Here is a 20,242-nt window from a genome sequence, read left to right on the forward strand (position 1 = left end):
AATGTTTTGTATGTTAAATTGATGCAACACAAGCAATGGCCCTGCTTATCTGAAAGTAGAACACATATACGACATATCCAGTGTAAGTCATCTTGTAGATAGCAATATGACATACCCAATTTTAGTCAGCTCGTAATTAGAGATATGACTACTTAATGTAAGTCAGCTTGTAGCAAGTAATATGGACATCAAAATGCCTAAGGTACACTCCAGTCTGTATGATATCGGTATTAAATCTCCATTTGCAGAAATACAGTGATGCGGATGTTCCAGATGAGAAGGACTCAGCAGGATCCGACATGATGATTTCTCCCAGTGTGCCCTTGTTCCAGGGACTTCTGTTGAACTTCCTTGACAACAAGGCTCCCATTATAGGTAAGAATGGTCTTGTGGCTAATTTGTCTGTTATCACCAAATGGTTTTGGGTTCTTTTGACCTTATAAAATGTCCCTTGTACTGGTTACTACCAAGGAAGCAGACTCAAGAATGATTTATATCAGCATATAGCTGTCTTCAAAATCAAGTTAAATTCAATAAAATTTGATGGAGTAAACAGTGGTCTAAATTAACACAAGCTCGCAAGCCATGCACTGGTAAAATGCCTTCTGGCCTTGTTAAAATTCTGTATTTTATATGGCAGGACTTGTTAAAAAATTTGGTTCCAAGAAAAAGTATACAAATTCAGGCTTTTTCATCCAAAAGACTAATTTCAATGACTGGGTAAAAGGTCTGAATCAAAATAGTGACTACTGGCTTTCTTTTAACCTTAAAGGTGGAGGCCTTAAACATCGTGAGCACAAGTTTCAAATTTCAAGTGTTTACTGTGCTGGGATTACAAGTCCTTCATAAAGCTTGTTTCAATTTATGTTTTGTCTTGAGTCTATACCAGAAGGATGAAGCTCTGTATTGAAGTTCAAATATTAAATTGTATAATTTAAGATGGTAATTTCTTCTTGGTATCAAGCAGTGTGTGTGTAAGGGGTATATAAATCACTTCCCATTTAGGCATTTCTTTATATTCTTTGTTTTTGATGTTCAAGTCTGTATATTTCCTGGAAAAAAAATCAAACTGGTATTATGGTTATAATATAAAGAAAAAATCACTGAAGATTTCCTGCTTAAGAATCGCTATGAGTGGTATTTAGGCAATAGTTTCCCTCCTTTAAATATCAGTAGTACATTAATACAGTAACTTGAAAATTTTTGTACAAATCATTTTGAATATTTTATTTTTTTAGACGAGAATGCCAGTGAGGAAAACCAGCAGGCATTTGCCAATCTGATCCACCTTTTTTCTGAACTCATACGCCACGAGGTCTTCTCCCACGATGCGTACATGTGCACCCTGATTTCTCGCGGGGAAATGCTCCAAGCTCCCACGGTTGTTTCCAATATGATGGATAGTATGGACCTCGCCAGCATGAAGAGTGAGGTGGAAAGTGTCAAACATGAGGTATGAATTCACAGGAAAGAAGCATGCTTGCTTTTGTTTCGATTTCCAGTTAGTAGGTACATGTGTGATTTCCTATTTGCATAGAGTAAAGAGATTTTCAAAGAGGAATGTGTGATTTCCTATTTGTATAGAGTAAAAAAGTATCCAATGGCGAATGTGTGATTTCACATTATGATAGAGTATAGAGATTGCCAATGTGGAATGTGTGATGTCCCATTCTTGCAATGTGGATGTACTATCGATTTTCTACAGTGTAATTCTGCAAGCACCTGTAGAAATGAGCTCATATTTCATGTGGCTGATCAGTTTCTGAATTGAATTGGTTTGACCTGAGCAACATCCTTTTTTGGTATATATCCTCTTCAGTGATCATTTTTCTCTTTTTAATTTTTCTACATATTTAGTATCAGGATGGCATTAAGGTACTCGTGGACACACATGTATACACATACAGATGACGGAGTCAGGTTTGAAACACTTAAACTATTGCTAACCTATCATCATACTTATTTTTACAGCACCAAGATAAAATAAGGGCTGACATTGACATACAAATTAAGGGGTCATACTTGAGGGTATGCGACCTTTTTAGTGATAATTTTAGTTTACTACAGTGACATACCATATTTTACAGCACCAGGATGACATTAAGGTGGATATGGACATACAAATGATGGAGTCAGACTTGAGCAGTTTCTTTGGATCGGTGAATGACGAGCCTCGAACCTCTCCTGGACCTGGTAATGGGTTTTTTGCATAGTGAAATAAAGGAAAAATATATAATGTTATTTTACAGATCTCTCAAGAAACATTGACTTGAAATGAATATATTAAACATTTATAAGTACTTTTTCTTTGTGTGGTTTTGGTAGGTGCAGAGGCCACTATTTAGGCTAAAACATTATTTTTAAAGATTTTTAGCTCCACTGGCCGAAGGCCATGGAGCTTATGTCGTCACAGATTGTCCGTCGTGAGTGCGTGCGTGCGTGCGTGCGTGTGTGCGTAAACTTTTACTTTAAACGACATCTCCTCTGAAACTGATAAGCGGATTTTGACAAAACTTCACAGGAATGTTCCTTTGGTGGTCCTTTACCAAAATTGCTCAAATGGTTCCGGTCCATTGCACAATATGGCCGCCAGAGCAAAAAATAGCAAAATCTTTAAACAACATCTCCTCTGAAACGGTTCGGCAGATTTTGATGAAACTTGACAGTAATGTTCCTTGGGTGGTCCTTTATTAAAATTGCTCAAATGGTTCTGGTCCATTGCACAATATGGCCGCCACAGCTAAAAATAGCAAAATCTTTAAACGACATCTCCTCTGAAACGGATAGGCAGATTTTGATGAAACTTGACAGAATTGTTCCTTGGGTGGTCCTTAACCAAAATTGCTCAAATGGTTCCGGTCCGCTGCACAACTTGGCTGCCAGGGCAAAAAAATAGAAAAACCTTTAAAGAACATCTTCTCAGAAACCGATGATCAGATTTTGATGAAACTTAATAGAAATGTTCCTTGGATGGTCCTTTATCAAATTTGCTTCAATGGTTTCGGTCCACTGCACAAGATGGCCCCCAGAGGTAAAAATAGAAAAACCTTTAAACGACTTCTCCTCAGAAACCGATGATCGTATTGCAATGAAACTTGACAGAAATGTTACTTGGGTAGTCCTTAACCAAAATAGCCCAAACAGTTCTGGTCTGCTGCACAACATGGGCACCAGAGCTAAGAATAGAAAAAAACGTTAAACTACATCTTCTCAGAAACCGATTATCAGATTTTGATGAAACTTTACATAAATGTTCATCGGGATGCCCTTTAACCAAAATTGCCCAAATGGTTCCGGTCCGCTGCACAACATGGCTGCGAGAGTTAAAAATAGAAAAACCTTTAAGGACTTCTCGTCCGCAGTCTTCACGAAAAACATTTTAACCTACTAGCCAGTTGGACTAGCATAATGGCATATTTTACTAGTCCGAATGACAATCTAGTAGTCCGACTATTTTGCCACATTATAAAACTGTATGCTTGAGGTAAATACCTATTTCAATTGAGCAGCTTGCAGTTTGAGTAAACATTTCTTTATTATGATGCACATGCAGTGATAGGGAGTGACATCCTTCTGTTGGGAATAGTGCTCCTTGTTTTTCAGAACCTATGGGTACTATGTAAAAACAAAAGGCATCTTGCTTGAATAGACTGTAATAATATCAACATGGTTAGAAAAGAAATGCCATGCTTTAATAGCTTTGATTACATTTTACTACTGAATTACCTCCCTTTAATAGAAAAAAAAATAATGTCTTAATTTTTCACGTATAGCATCTTTAAATAATTTTTAAACAATAATAATTTATGAGTAAACATATAAGCATAAAGTTCTCACAAAAAGATCAATTTAAAAACCTTACATTTATACATAGGAAAGTATATATAGACTGAACATTAATTTTCGTTTAAGTGACATTCTGAAAGTTTATGAAACAGCTATTTTTAGTAACTTAAATGGCCGAAAAGTGTAAGTGAAACACCAAGTCGATTCTATCTCGTCATTTCTTGTTCAGGTTAGATATTTGCTTCATAATCTATTCAGATTAAATGTTAACCGATGATCAGATTTTGATGAAACTTGACAGAAATGTTCCTTGGGTGGTCATTAACCAAAATTTGTTAAATGGTTCCAGTCCACTGCACACCATGGCTGCCAGAGCTAAAAAATAAAAAAAACTTTATACGACTTGTCGTCGAAACCGATGACCTTTTTTCGATAAAACTTGACAGAAATGTTTGTTTGGTGCTCCTTTACTCAAATTGCCCAAATCATTTCGGTCCACTGCACAACATGGCAGCCAGAGCTATTAAAGTAAAAAATTTTTTTAAATAACTTCTCCTCAAAAATTGATGATTGTATTTCTATGAAACTTGACGAAAATGTTCGTTAGGTGGTCTTTGCTTGAACCTTTTGGCCAGTGGAGCACAGGCACTGATGTGCCTCTTGTTTTTTAATTGAGTAGGGGAAAAATGAATACTTTTGCCTCTCCAAAAAGAGCCGAAAAGCACTTGAGTATGCAATAAAATTTAGTTTGGTGAAAGTTTTATTATACTTACACAAATATGTAATAAATTTGTGACACTTATTCTACGTAAATTAGGAAAATGGTTGCTTGTACAAAAACTTGCCATCTTAACCTGATTTCACTTGTTTTCAATGAAAATATTCTTTGCTTGCTAGCCTCTGTGAAGTCCACGAGATCTGAGAAAGACCCTGTGGCCACAGGAAGCAAGGTGGATAACCCATCAATGCCTGAGATGAAAGGTCCCTCCCGTCACATGCAGTATACTAGTCACCTCCCCTTGCCTCAAGAGGAACTCTCAAACCACGAGTGTAATCAGCGCTTCGTTGTGTTGTATGGGGTTGGTAAAGCGCGTGAAGCAGCGCGACACATGGTTAAGAAAGTCAGTAAGGAGATTTTAAGATTATACAGTAGGAAAAACTGTATGGATGTTAGTAGTGGAGATATCGGGAAATTAAAGAAGAAGAAAGATAAGGATGAAGTAGGGTCTGTATGTCTTGTGGCAAATTTGGAGTTACTCTTTGCAAAATTCATGAAACTATCATACTACGATCAGCATTATGTGACGTGGCAGTGTACTAGTGCGGTCTCTGAGCAGATATTGAGCTTCACAAGCGGGAATTCAACATACCTTCCCAAGGTGGAAAACATCTCGTACCTGTTTGATCTCATGGAACACTCAATGGATGTTAACAATCTACTCGACTTCTCCGTGCAGGTATGTCAGGATGTAGGCCTGAACAAAATTGTTATAAACTTATAGCTTATTAGGAATAAGTGTTTAAAACACATAACATTAATTCCTACATTAATTCCTTTCTAGACCTGTGTAAACTGGTTATCAAATGTATTCATGAAATAAATGTATCAGAAGGAAAGTGTTATATATTGTACATATAAACTGGCCTGTTTTATACAAATTAAATGAAATTTATTAAAATTTTATTTAAATGACCTAGAGCATCTGATGTTTACTCTCTTCTAAAGATATGATACTTTATGCTGTATGAAATTTACCGTACTCAAACATTAAGTACTTGTGTATTTTCTCACTTCACAGCTTCTCCAGGAGCTAAGCATTGTGGAGAGCCAGCTATCCCAGGGTGGGTCGAGTCTTGCGGGCATCTACACCACGTCCTTGTGTCTGTGTATCGTGGCCATCTTCAGGAAATACCACTCCTTCCTGCTCGTATCAGAAGACCTGACTCTCAAGGCATTTAAAGGGTCAGTAGATAAGATAGGATTATAAGATAAGATCATCTTAAAACTATGTCTGCAAGTTACAAAAGTTACAATAATTTTTCAACATAAGCTCTACAGAGTTTTTTAAAGCTTATCAGGAATGAAATTAATGTTGTTCAGTGATTTAAGGAAAGCTCTTGACATATGGCTAACTGACTCATGGTTGGGCTCATGTGATTGATGGCACTGGATAAAAATTAATAAATTATTGTCGTCAAGTGTTTGTCGTTATTTTTAGCCAGTCTGTTTATCAAAGAAAACAGTTTTAAGGAATGGCTACTGCTTTGGTTCTCTTGTAAAATATTGATTGCCTTGATGATTGCTTAAACATTTAAACCTTATCTCTTTTTAAGGTTCTATTCGAAGACAAAATTCAATAATGATTGTTAAAAAATAATGATATTATAAAAAAAGTTTAATTCATCTATTGCGTTTTCAGACTTATTGGTGTGGTGAAGCATGTTTGTAATCCAGCAGACTGTACATCGGCAGAGAGGTGTATTCTTGCATACCTATATGACGTCTACACTTCCTGCAGCTACCTTAAGGTTTGAAAATACCTTGATTAGGGTGCCCTGGCCTACTTTTTGTATGCTCTGACTAATTCCTATTTTTTAGCAAAAGCCCTACTGTTCCTACTATTTTGTGAAAATAGTGCAAAAAATAAGAATGTGTTCTTTAAAAACCTCAGAAAGGCTTTAAGTGCAGAAAATGAAGCACTCAGTTTTAAGGAGGAGGGGAGGGGCTGGTTACTTTTAGCTATGGGCCTGTTTTACAAAAAAATATTTATCACCTAATATGATATGCAGTTCAAAATTGGTAGCAAGGTTCAGTAGTCATTTATTTGCTTCAGTCTTGCTATGGCTACTTTTGTCCTTAAATTCCCTACTTTTATCACTGTTTTTTTGTCATTTGGGATTTGAAGCCTGTTTAAGGAAATCAATATTGTTGAGAGTGGTCTAGTGGTTAAGGTGTCTGTCCTCTAAACTGTGAGGTCGTCAAAAGAACGCAAGTACTGTGTTTTACCTAGAAAAAAGTTTTGTGTGATTCTTATCGGCTTATACTTTATAGTCATAGTCACTATACAAAAATTTGAGAAACATCCTTCTTAAAAAGTATGTGTGCTACTGTGTTTATCCAACAGTAGTCGAAATTAGCACAAGCCCTAAAATGCTTTCAGGGTTTGCTCTTTAAGAATGTTGGTGCCAATCATTAGTGTCAGAACTTGGACTTGTTTCGCCCAAAAGCCTTATTTCCATGACTGTTTTTGTAAATAAATTAACATTGTAAAAAACTATATGTTTTCCAATTTCAGAATAAATTCCAGGAAATGTTCAGCAATGCATACTCCAAAATCAGAGTCACCCTGTATGCAGACATCAAACCTTCAGCCTCCAATCTCATGTGGGACCCTTCCTTCATGATCGACTTTCTAGCAAGTGCCAAGTAGGTTTAATAATTCCTTTTTATATGCTTGTCTGTCTTTTTAAAGAAAAATTGAGGGTATTATCATTGCATTCTCATTGTCGTGTGAGATCTTAAACTTCAGTTATCACTCTAACATATCTATATATCTATAGATATAAAATGTAGTTAACATGCTACCAGTGACAAAATACATACATATAGCAAGGCCTGCAACTCTGGTAGTACGCACTAGTGGGCTATACAGCTGGACATGTTTACATCCTCTTTCGGTGCTTTCCTTTCACTTTTGGTTTTTGAATATTTGTCACTGAAGGTGTATTTGATAGAGCAGCTGAATAAGAATGGTGCGAACTACTACAGTCATGTTTGTTGTGAATATTATGGTTTATATGCTCACTGCAGGTGTATCCCCATAGAGCAACATTACATAGAGCAGTTGAACAAGAATGGTGCAAATCGCTACAGCTTTGTTGTGAACACCATGCTGAACATCTGCAAGTTCACTGTGACATCGGATAGGTAGGTTGGCACACTCAAGGTTATAAGGTTATAAATATACAGGTAATTTACTTCACTACATGTATGTCCTCACCCTTTTGCTTTAACTTAGTAACTGTGTGTAGAAATAGGAGCAAATATTGGGTTAATTTAGGGCTAATCCATTTAAACATATACACCACGGGGGGAAGGCACTTCTGAATTATTACCCCCCCCCCCCCCTCCAATTTGAAGACACCCTCCCCCCTCCCATATACTAAGAAAATAATTGCCTTTCCCCTGTGTGTTATTTGATTTACTGGAATAGTCCATAGGTGATGATAGATCATGTGTGTTCAGTTGAGAATTTCTGTGTTTGTTCTAACCAATTTCAATGCTGTCCTAGATCATTGATTTTATATGTAGACAGAGAAACAGAAAGACAAAAATGAGTAGATTTAACTCCATTTGCATGAAATAGACATATCTCTTTATTGGAAATCAGCCATCAGATTTGACAATCATTTTGGCAAAAAAATCTAATTTTATTTGCTTTAACTAAGTTAGCTAAGATACAGGCTTACTTGGTTATTTATTTAAATGACAGCGCTAACTACTGTGAAGAATTTGTATAACAGTTGTAGTAAGATCATTTTTACAAATTTAACACAGATACATATGTGTGATAAACATACATGAGTATCTGTATACAATCATTTATCAGTTGTTCATTTTTTAATTATAAGTAAAAACTAAATATATGATAAGTCAAGCAAATGAGAACTGTTTGAAATATCTGTGTTCAAAAGTTAAAAAGAAAGTGTTATGATTAGGTAAGATACAAGATGAGCATTTCCTTGCAGGTTGAATGAGATCAGCGTTCTGTGTGCGGAACTGACGGCCAAATGTAATGCCTTGAGTGCCGAGTGGTTGGGGGTGCTGTGTGCCCTCTGCTGCTCAGCCAATCAGAGCTGTGGTTACATTGATGTACTCACTCAGATTGATGTAAGTTTTCGTAAAACATAAGATTGTTTCAATTGTTTAATTAAAATACATTTATTTCTATTCAGGCTGTTGATCATCTCGGAAAAGAAAAGATAGCTGAAATTAACTCAGAGAAGAGAAAATCAAAATCTTAAAAAAAAATCTATAAGTTACAACCTTTTTCCATATTAAGCCAAATATGAACTCTATACTATAAACTAATACCTTATGTACTTGAAGGTGAGTGATCTGTCATTCCATGACAACCTGGCAGTGTTCACTTCCATCCTGATTGCCCGTCACTGTTTCTCCATGCAAGATCTGCTCTTCTATGTGGCATTACCAGCACTTGTTAATCCAGCATTCGGTTAGTACAATAACTGTATATAGTTTGACTTTGCAAGAGTTTAACATTCAGATTTTTATACCCCCACAAACGAAGTTTGAGGGGGTATATAGGAGTGAGCTTGTCGGTCGGTCGGTCTGTCGGTCGGTCTGTCGGTTTTCATGGTTTCCGGACGATAACTCATGAAAGGCTAGACAGATTTGAACAATTTTTATGCCCCCACAAAGTGGCGGCATATAGGGTTGCCCTTGTCCGTCTGTCTGTCTGTCTGTCTGTCTGTCTGTCTGTACGTACGTACGTCCCGAAGATTGTTTCCGATCTAATTCTTGAAAACCGTTTGTCCAATCCTCACCAAACTTTAAACACATGTTTGTGACCATAATATCTTGATCAAGTTCGATAGTCATGGAAATCGCTTTAGTCATTTAGGAGTTACGGCCCTTTTTTGCCAAAAATACTTCAAAAATATATGTTTCCGATCTAATTCTTGAAAACTGTTTGTCCAATCCTCACCAAACTTTAAACACATGTTTGTGACCATAATACAGGGATGATAAAATTCCGGATTAATCCGGAATTCCGGATTTAAGGCCTCACGGATCGATTTTGAGATTAATGTAAATCCGTTGAGTTTTTTTCTAGGGGGGAGGGGTACAGGGAGCGATTCGAGCTCAGTTCGAACAATATGGGTACGAAAGGTAAGTTTTCCGGAAGTGTAAAGCCGGAAATTAACGAACCTAATTACGCCTTGGCAATCGACAAACTCCGCGCAGTGTTACTTCCCTTGCAGTACAGTAATCACTGCCACCACAAGATTTTCATCCAAAATTGGATGAAAACTTTTAATGGCATTTTTTTTAATCATATATATTTATTCTTATATCCTTTCTTAAATAATTACTTTACGCCAGTTGATAGGCATAATATGTTTTATAAAAAAATAACAATTAAAAAAAACATTCGGAAATGTTCGGTCTTTTTTCAAATTGAAAGTAGGATTTACAAATTACAATATCAACATGGATGTGTTGTTAGCTATTCAGACATGTATCGAACGTTTTGAACCAGGATTGCAAGCAAAACCAAAACAAATCGAATGTTGGCGGCATGTTCTTGCAGAGGAAAAATCGTTTATTTTCTAAACAAATGAAACATGTTGCTGGAATTTCTTTTAAGGGTGTTCCGTCCATTTTGTTAATTGCAATCACGTGCCGTTTCTATCATCACGTGATATTTGTGAAGGCAGTGATTACTGTACTGCAAGGGAAGTAACACTGCGCGGAGTTTGGGCAATCGAGTTATATGATTGGTTAAGATAGCATCCGGTGATTACGGAAATTACCGATGGGACTAGAAGACAGTATCCGGATGGTTGTATCCGGATATGTCAGACGACGAAGACGAATAAACGGGTATTGGAAAATTGGAGAAAAAAAAACGACCACCACCAACTTCTAAAAACATCGATTCGTCGATTTTAAGGGTATATTTGCTATTTATTTTTAAGAGAAATTCCCGAAACGTTTCTTTTTAATTTAATAGAAATTGATCAAACTGAGAATGAATTTTGCGCATGTAGCATTATTTCGGACATCCTGATTCGGATTGTGTCATAGTAATCGATTTTTATTTTACAAATTTTATTTGGCCGATTGAAGTTTACGCTGTAAACCGTTTCTTTATTATTCTCATGATGTTTGTAGCATTGTTGACCGTAATGGGAGGTTCAAATGAAAATTGGTTTGGTTCAAATTTAAAAAAAAATGAATAAATATTTTGTAGTAGTAATATATATTAGGCAGAGGCAGTCATTTTATTTTCTATTTGAGACAGTTCAACAAAACTTCTTGAGGACCCAGTTTGAGTGAGATTTAAATTCTATTGTTGTAATTTGTATTTCCAGGTATGTTTACCTATATGGTTACAAAAGTCAGGGATGAACAGACACCTCAGCCAGTGCATCCAGTTGTTCTTGTCAATGACTGACAATTCAATCGAGAGGCCATGATACTTGGATTTATGGCTGAACATGCTCCCTGACACCACAGTAGTGTGTCTTACTTAAGACACTTGCCAAAGATACAAAAGCTCTCAGCGAATTAAAATTCAAAGGTGTACAGCATCATACAAGATGACTTACGGAGTGGCTAGCCATTTCAATGATGAACATGTGGAGGAGTTAATGGATCTCGGTTTTGTTTCAACTAAGACAAGTCAACAAACACAAACAATGAGAAAACTGTTGCAACTATTTTTCTGGCATAGAGAAAGAAATAGTGTTGAGACATTTGGCCTCCTTAAAAATCATAAGGGCTGATTCTGAATCAATTTTCATAGAATTTGAAAGGCTGTTTGAGAGACTTGAACTGCTGTGGGACAATCTAGTTTGTGTGCTACTGGACTCATGTAACACCATGAGGGGAAAAAATCTGGCTTGGGGACCAGAATAGTCAAAGTCCACCATGTCCACAACAGCTACGCTGTCAAAGCATTTAAGTCCCGTTTGGATATTACTTGTAATAATATATATCATAATTAATAACATTAAATTATCATCAAATGTGCAGAAAATTGAATAAATAACACTTTTACAATAAAAATTTGCAAGCATGATAATTGATATGTTGTTCATTATTATAAATCAAACATCCCACAGTGTAGACTGTTCATACACAGGCATTTGATAATAGCCAGTTGAGTTTTATGGGAAGTGGACAACTGAACCAAAATGTCAGGTACATGTCTAATGCCTGTGACTTCAGGTAAAAAAAGAGTAAATTTAACTTTGTTTAAAGACAACTGTGTTAAACTTCACTGCTAAGATTCCTGATAATTGTTCTGATTGTGGATGTCTTGTGTTGAACATAATTTTATCTACCAAACCGAAAGATGTACTCCTTGAACACTATTCTAAGGCAAAAAAGGGTATTAGAATCCCTGAAATACAGAAAGCTTCGGGGGGCTTCGCCCCCCTTTTCCCCCCACCAGGGCTTTGCCCTGGACCCATCGGGGGCCTTGAGCGGCCCCCTGAACCCCACGCAGACATTTTCAGGATTGGCAACTTGGCTCTGTTATCATCCCTGATAATATCTTGATCAAGTTCGATAGTCATGGAAATCGCTTTAGTCATTTAGGAGTTACGGCCCTTTTTTGCCAAAAATACTTCAAAAATCATTATGGCTTATTTTCTGTGACAAAAAACCGAAGTGGGGGCATCCGTTTTCTATGGACACATTTCTAGTTGGTACACAGGTGTAACATCAGAAGATACAGGTCAAGTTCGATATTGGGGCTGGTGGGGCCAAGGTCAAGGTCACTGTTACTAAAAATAGAAAAACGGTTTCCGGACGATAACTCATGAATCGCTTGACAGATTTGAACAATTTTTGGTACACAGGTGTAACATCAGAAGATATAGGTCAAGTTCGATATTGGGGCTGGTGGGGCCAAGGTCAAGGTCACTGTTACTAAAAATAGAAAAACGGTGGCCGGACGATAACTCATGAAAGGCTAGACAGATTTGAAAAATTTTTGGTACACAGGTGTAACATCAGATGATACAGTTTGGTACACAGGTGTAACATCAGAATATATAGGTCAAGTTCGATATTGGGGCTGGTAGGGTCAAGGTCACTGTTACTAAAAATAGAAAAATGGTTTCCGGACGATAACTCATCAAAGGCTTGACAGATTTTAACAATTTTTAGTACACAGGTGTAACATCAGAAGATACAGGTCAAGTTCGATATTGGGGCTGGTGGGGCCAAAGTCAAGATCACTGTTACTAGAAATAGAAAAACGGTTTCCGGTCGATAACTCATGAAAGGCTAGACGGATTTGAACAATTTTTGGTACACAGGTGTAACATCAGAAGATACAGGTCAAGTTCGATATTGGGGCTGGTGGGGCCAAGGTCAAGGTCACTGTTACTAAAAATAGAAAAATGGTTTCCGGATGATAACTCATGAAAGGCTAGTTTTCTTGTCAGCAGTGTAACTTCTAAATTACTCAACAGATTTAAATAAAACAATACATGCATGATAAAAGAAGATGCAGTGTGCAGTAACCTTGGAGTTATGGCCTCTTTTCAAAGGAATGGTTTGCCATTCCTGTGTCCAGGCTGCATTTGGGGGTATTCATCACTCCTGTGACAGCTCTAGTTTTGTCTAATATGCAAGAGTTTTATTTTCACAAACTAATGTGATTATGTCTCCCCCATTGAATGGTTTGAACAGCTTGCTAGCTGGACTTGATAAGTAGATGACCCCTATTGATTTTGAGGTCAGTAAGTTAAAGTCACAGTGACCTTCAGTTAAAAAACAATTTGTTGGTCACCAGTCCATACGTCACACTTCTTTCCGCTCAATAACTAAAGAAGGCTTTGACTCAGGATTTTCATATGCAGTATGGTATGCAGGTTGGTTATGACCAGTAGATGACCCCTATGTATGTTTGTCTCCAGTCCAAAAGTTCAAATTTTATATCTTTCATGGATTGTTTCTCACCTACGACCACACAATGGGGGAGACAAGCACTTTTTCAAGAAAGCATTCTCTAGTTCTGTCTTATTGCAACTTTCAAAACCTCAATAGAAATATTAACTAAGAACCATTCCTGACACAAGAGATAAGATGGATTTGTAAGCTCATCTGTTTTTTAAAGAAAAAAAGTCAAGGAATTGTCATAGCCTTAGTATTAGTGGTGTCAGTTTCCTTGTTCTTAAACTTTAATCCTTGGCCATAACTGGAAAACTGTTTAAGATACTCATATGAAATTTGGTACATACATTGCCAGAGAAAAAACAAACATGTACAACAAGGCCTTTAACCTATAATAATTGATTATTTTATGAGTTGTGCCCTTTAATCGACAAAAAGAACGAGCATTGGAGTTTGCTCTGTTGCATTCTTGTATTGTTTGTTATCAATACCACCTGGATGAAATTGAATGATGATATGATTTACTTGGTCCTAAGCATTTAACAAAAATGAAAAATCATTCACAATACAAGACACCATATTTCATTCCAGGTGAAATAGCAGACGCTGAGCCAGGAGCCAGACTGACATGTCACCTCCTGTTGAGGCTCTTCAAGGTAACCTATAACATTTAGTTAGGAGAGAGTTGGGATCTAGTCAATAATTAAATTTGAGAGGGCCTGGAAAAATCAACCAATTTAGCTAAGAGTGAAGAACTATGATATTGGAAAATTCAGTCTTATTCTGGTAAATGCAGGCAGTCTTTTGCAAATGTTCTTTTTTTTTTGGTAGATTGTTCTGCAGTAAAACTTGAGTTATGATTGTATCGATGGTCGTAATCACTGCTGAAATATTCTGCGGAATGGTTTATAATCTTAATTTTACATACATGAAACCGGGCTTTTTAAGTAGCAATAGGTATATGAATTCAGGCTTTTCAGTACAAATGTATAATTTCATTGATTGTAATACTCTATACAACAATAGTTTATGATAATTATACAATATACTTTCTTGGTGTAATAATGACAAGAATTACTTTTTGGTGAAATTTTTAACGACATTATCAAATACCCAGGGAAACCCTGTATATATTCATATTTTCTTATTGCAGGTGCACAATGGTGTATTATGGTCTTATACAGGAGGTCAGAGGAGGGGTACCCACATCCGAGCCTCATGTGACAGACATCTCCTAGCAGCAAGACACAATAACATTGATGTGGCAGCAGTACTGGCATTGTTGAAATCACTTCTTGTGCTGTGTAAGTAGCCTAAGGAAAACTCAGACAGATTTTGTATGGGAAAGTGTTAAAAGCTATGCCAATTGAATGCCTCCAGTTATGGACAATCCGCTCGCCATCTGGCACAATATTATCGATGTGACCGCAGTTCTTGAATTGTTGAAATCCTTTTTTTTTTTTGTACTGTGTAGGTGTGTGTACTTTGGTTCCAGGTTTAAATAAATGTACTTTGGCTCAAGTACCCATTACTGACAATGTAAGTGTAAATACCACTACAAAAAGCGGAAGTGATGTGATAATGACCTTTGGGTACAACATGGTGTTTAGAGATGCAGTTCTGATGTTAACATTAGAATAATCAAACCTATTTTTAAGCAATAATACTCTTAAGAAAAACTTCAAAACAGGCAAATATTGACTCTTTTTGCTAGCAAAAAGCTTATATCTTAAAATGTATACAAAGTAAGAAGTGAGTTTTCTTAATTTGAAAAGTATTCATGATATGCTGATTTTATTCTAGCTGACTCTTGTCGTGACGAGGTGAAGTCCAAGTCGTCTGGGCGTCGTGACAGTAAGGGCAATGATGACTACATTAACAAGCTTCTCAGCAACATAGATGATGACATTGATATGGATATGATGTTAGGGTACGTAAAATGTTTGAATACCATTTAAGTTTAAGTAGGGCTTCAGCCAGGATTTGAAAAGGGCAGGATGCTAGGTCAGGAGAGGCACTTTTGATGCTCATTGAATGAGCCTTAATGGTGCACTTGCAAGAGTCAGTGTTCAAAGGGTGTAGTTAAAAGGCAGCATGGTGCCGGAAAAAAGGCAGCAGAGTGCCCCACCCTGCTATAAAGACCTAGCTGGAGGACTAGTTTTAGGTTGTCTGATGATTTTTAGAATTGGCTGGGAAACATGGCAAACAGATAGGGAGTATTTCGTTCAGTGGTGGCATCTTTACACTTCTTGGTATGAACCTCTGTCATGGTCCGTGGGTGACATCTATTGATTTTGGAGTCAAAGGTTAAGGTCATGGTGACATTTACTAGGAAAACTCTAGGAACATAGCTTTGATGTTGTTGAGGGGTTGGTCTTGCAAAACATTCAAATAGGTCATAACTAAAAAAACCTTCAAGGTATTTGCGGGATAGGTTACTGTGGAATGGAATAGCCAGGACTTATTTTAACTGATTGATGTATACATATGTATGTATATATGTTCTAGAAATACATGAAACGGGGTAAATGAATTGTGTTATGTTTTAAAATTCAGGTCTTGGTATGGATAACGCCTGACAAGTGAAATATTTGAAGCATTCGCTATATATGTGACCTTTACAGTCAGAAATTATTTTGCTTCAAGCATCCCCAGATATTCACATACTCGCTGACATCCTAAACTTTATACATACAGGTCAGGGGGTATGGAGAATGCGGGACTGAGCGAGTTCTCAAAGCACTCTCTACGTGAGCTGTGCAGTCAGGACTGGGTTCGGGAAAAGTTCCTGCGAGACCCCGAGGGTCTCTTTAACCCGGAAATGCTGCTGGATAACAAACTCAGTCCGGAACAGGTGCGGTTTTAATTTCGTCTTGGCTTTATAGTGATTTATTAGTGCAAGCATTAATGAGGTACAGAAATTTGTTCAAGGTGAAAATGTACACTCATTTGTTGAGAACAGTAACTTCTTTTGCAATAGTGGTACACCAATTTTTTAAATGTTGAATTATTAAGGTGCTGATGTTTCTATATCAACAATAAGGCAAATTAAAATGCAAATGGAACAACAATAAGGCAAAATTAAAATGCAAAACAAAAAAACATGGAATTAGGGCTAAATATGCAAGAATGCACATTTTAAAATATAGGAACTGTATAAATGTTAAAATTTGGAGATGTTGATGTTGCTTTAACATATATTACAAAGAAATGTAGAAGTATAAAAAAGATAATATCATATTCTTAAGATAATGGAAATCTGTTATAGGTGATAAAAATGTGCTTATGCCAGACATGTACTCAAAGAACGAGACAGAAAATTGTGCAATAGTTTATTAAAGATGTCCAAGAATATTTGTTTGTCATACAAACACAGAATGTTTTTCCTCCAGACCCAGCAGCTTGTGAGGATGATCTGTTACCCTCAGACAGTTGTGCGCAAGTTAGAGGAAGAAGAGGAAGATCTGGATGAAATGGATGTCATCCGGCGCATCCTTGAGGGTCTAGATCTATGGATGCTTCGTGTATCCCTTCTAGAACTCAACCTGATGTTTAAGCAGGCCAAGTCCAATGCCGTATGTACCTTATTGCCATTTTATAAGGGTTATATCAAGTAATCCAATGAACAGTTGATGTGAATTTTGGATGCCTGGTGACCCCATTTTATGTTGTATCATTTGAAAATGTTTAATGAATGGAAAAAAAATATCCCAAGGTTTGATAAAAAACAATGTTGGAAGAAAGCTTTTTTTGCCCTGAAAGATAAGAAGCAGGTCATTTCAAGTCCAATTTCAGGTGCAATAAAGTGAAAAAAATAAAAATGTAAAGACTTTGTTATGCCCCCCACTTATGGGGGGATGTGTAGACTTTCTCTTGTTAACATAGCTTATAAGTATACAGTACCCTTTCAAATAATACCAAAAATATATGGCTTTACCAGGCATCAAAATTGAACATAATTACCAGTGGCTTGATACAGTAACGAGCCTGTTGTGTGCTTTAAGTGATATTAACACTTTTTAGTACCTTTTATTCTTATAAACTATGCACCAACTTTCATTGACTTATTTACTTACCAATAATTTAAGTAAACCAATGTCAGGAATATACGAGGGGTGATAAAAAAATAGATATTGATATTTCTTTATCACACCTCATTATTGGTTAGTGAATTATTGCATTTGGTTCAATAACTTGATCCATTTGGTAGGTAGCCATAAAAAACACAATAAGACGTGGCTATGTATAGGGATGGTTAATTGTCATATTGTTGTATTTCAGGAGACCAATAACATCCTAGACTGTATCTCCCAGGGCACGATACAGCTATTCCATCAGCAGACAGAACACCACAGTCGTACAACCAACAACTCTCAGGCTGCTGCACTGCTCGAGACACTCTCTGTAGCCTCACCAAAGTATGTCAACCCTCTGTAGCCTCACCAAAGTATATTAACTTTAAGGCACTTTCTGTACCCTCACCAAAGAATATTAACTCTTTTTACCTTCACCAGAATATGTCAGCTCTTGGACTCTCTCGGTAGCATCACCAAAGTATGTTAACTCTCTGTACCTTCACCTAAGTATGTTTACTCTGAGACAGTCTTTGTCCCCTCTCCAAAGTATGCTCACCCTGAGACACTCTCTTTAACTTCACCAAAGTATGCTCACCCTTAGACACTCTGTAACTTCACCAAAGTATGCTCACCCTTAGACACTCTGTAACTTCACCAAAGTATGCTCACCCTTAGACACTCTGTAACTTCACCAAAGTATGCTCACCCTTAGACACTCTGTAACTTCACCAAAGTATGCTCACCCTTAGACACTCTGTAACTTCACCAAAGTATGCTCACCCTTAGACACTCTGTAACTTCACCAATGTATGCTCACTCTGAGACACTCTCTTTAACTTCACCAAAGTATGCTCACCCTGAGACACTCTGTAACTTCACCAAAGTATGCTCACCCTGAGACACTCTCTGTAACTTCACCAAAGTATGCTCACCCTGAGACACTCTGTAACTTCACCAAAGTATGCTCACCCTGAGACACTCTGTAACTTCACCAAAGTATGCTCACCCTGAGACACTCTGTAACTTCACCAAAGTATGCTCACCCTGAGACACTCTGTAACTTCACCAAAGTATGCTCACCCTGAGACACTCTGTAACTTCACCAAAGTATGCTCACCCTTAGACACTCTGTAACTTCACCAAAGTATGCTCACCCTGAGACACTCTGTAACTTCACCAAAGTATGCTCACCCTTAGACACTCTCTTTAACTTTACCAAAGTATGCTCACCCTTAGACACTCTGTAACTTCACCAAAGTATGCTCACCCTGAGACACTCTCTGTAACTTCACCAAAGTATGCTCACCCTTAGACACTCTGTAACTTCACCAAAGTATGCTCACCCTTAGACACTCTGTAACTTCACCAAAGTATGCTCACCCTGAGACACTCTGTAACTTCACCAAAGTATGCTCACCCTTAGACACTCTGTAACTTCACCAAAGTATGCTCACCCTGAGACACTCTCTGTAACTTCACCAAAGTATGCTCACCCTTAGACACTCTGTAACTTCACCAAAGTATGCTCACCCTTAGACACTCTGTAACTTCACCAAAGTATGCTCACCCTTAGACACTCTCTGTAACTTCACCAAAGTATGCTCACCCTTAGACACTCTGTAACTTCACCAAAGTATGCTCACCCTTAGACACTCTGTAACTTCACCAAAGTATGCTCACCCTTAGACACTCTGTAACTTCACCAAAGTATGCTCACCCTTAGACACTCTGTAACTTCACCAAAGTATGCTCACCCTTAGACACTCTGTAACTTCACCAAAGTATGCTCACCCTTAGACACTCTGTAACTTCACCGAAGTATGCTCACCCTTAGACACTCTGTTCCCTTACACAATATGTTTACTCTAAAGACACTCCTTATCACTGTGGAAGTTTGTTAAGACATTTTTTGACACTCAACAAAGTATGTGTATAAGCCACAACCTGTACCTTCACCAAAGTATGTTAAATAAATTGCTACTCTTCTTACCTCTCAGAACCAATATGAACCTTAATGTTAATACATAGTAATCTGAGACATTGACTGTTCTATTACCACTTTGTGTTGACTGTATTGCCACTAAAGAATGTTCATAATCTCTTTTCCCATGAAATCCTCTCTGTAGACTTACTGAAGTATGTTAACTACATTTAAACTCTGAATCTGTCTCTGTATCTTTACCAAAGTTTGTTAAATGCTAAATTGTATATTTGGGATCCTTTCTGTCTAAAAGTAGTGTAACCTTCTTATTGCAGGAGTGACAGTGGCGAGAAGGACATAAGTGTGTGGCTGGTGGCCCCGCTCATATCTAAACTGCCGAGCACTCTCCAAGGACGGGTACTAAAACAGGCGGGGCAGGTACTTGAGAACAGCAACACTTTCTTCAAGAGCAAACAGGACTTGGAGCGGAACCAGCGCAGGTAAGAGTCATGTTGATGGTTCTAGGAACTCATTTTTACATGTGCATATTATTTTTATAGAAAATAATTATGATAGTGTTATAGCTTTGATGTCGTTGCTGGCATTGGCGTTATCATTGTCAGTTTGCAAGAACTTTAACTTTGCCCTTTATTGAACAAAAAATGTTCAATGATTGAACAAAAAATGTTCAATGTGTTTAACTGAAACTTAGTACACATGTTGCCAGAGACAATAGGCAATTATATAGCAAGGCTCGTTACTCTGCTTTAAGAATTTTCTATAAGCAATAACAGACAAGCATTA

The 20,242-nt window shown here is 37.2% G+C and overlaps 1 protein-coding gene across 2 annotated transcripts in view; it reads left to right on the top strand.

Moving 5' to 3' along the window:
- Positions 1-20,242, top strand: part of LOC128219865 (mediator of RNA polymerase II transcription subunit 12-like protein) — a 51,912-nt gene that overhangs the window by 15,448 nt on the left and 16,222 nt on the right. For both annotated transcript variants that reach the window (XM_052927995.1, XM_052927996.1), the window contains exons 14-30: positions 249-375; positions 1,239-1,453; positions 2,088-2,193; positions 4,684-5,243; positions 5,586-5,749; positions 6,207-6,315; positions 7,083-7,213; positions 7,598-7,714; positions 8,536-8,677; positions 8,897-9,023; positions 14,033-14,097; positions 14,595-14,745; positions 15,245-15,371; positions 16,139-16,295; positions 16,834-17,016; positions 17,723-17,859; positions 19,774-19,938. In XM_052927995.1, the coding sequence (XP_052783955.1) occupies positions 249-375; positions 1,239-1,453; positions 2,088-2,193; positions 4,684-5,243; positions 5,586-5,749; positions 6,207-6,315; positions 7,083-7,213; positions 7,598-7,714; positions 8,536-8,677; positions 8,897-9,023; positions 14,033-14,097; positions 14,595-14,745; positions 15,245-15,371; positions 16,139-16,295; positions 16,834-17,016; positions 17,723-17,859; positions 19,774-19,938 (2,783 nt within the window). The remainder of the gene's footprint in view (positions 1-248; positions 376-1,238; positions 1,454-2,087; positions 2,194-4,683; positions 5,244-5,585; positions 5,750-6,206; positions 6,316-7,082; positions 7,214-7,597; positions 7,715-8,535; positions 8,678-8,896; positions 9,024-14,032; positions 14,098-14,594; positions 14,746-15,244; positions 15,372-16,138; positions 16,296-16,833; positions 17,017-17,722; positions 17,860-19,773; positions 19,939-20,242) is intronic.

This window comes from Mya arenaria, chromosome 15, assembly GCF_026914265.1.
Source record: "Mya arenaria isolate MELC-2E11 chromosome 15, ASM2691426v1".
NCBI lineage: Eukaryota > Metazoa > Mollusca > Bivalvia > Myida > Myidae > Mya > Mya arenaria.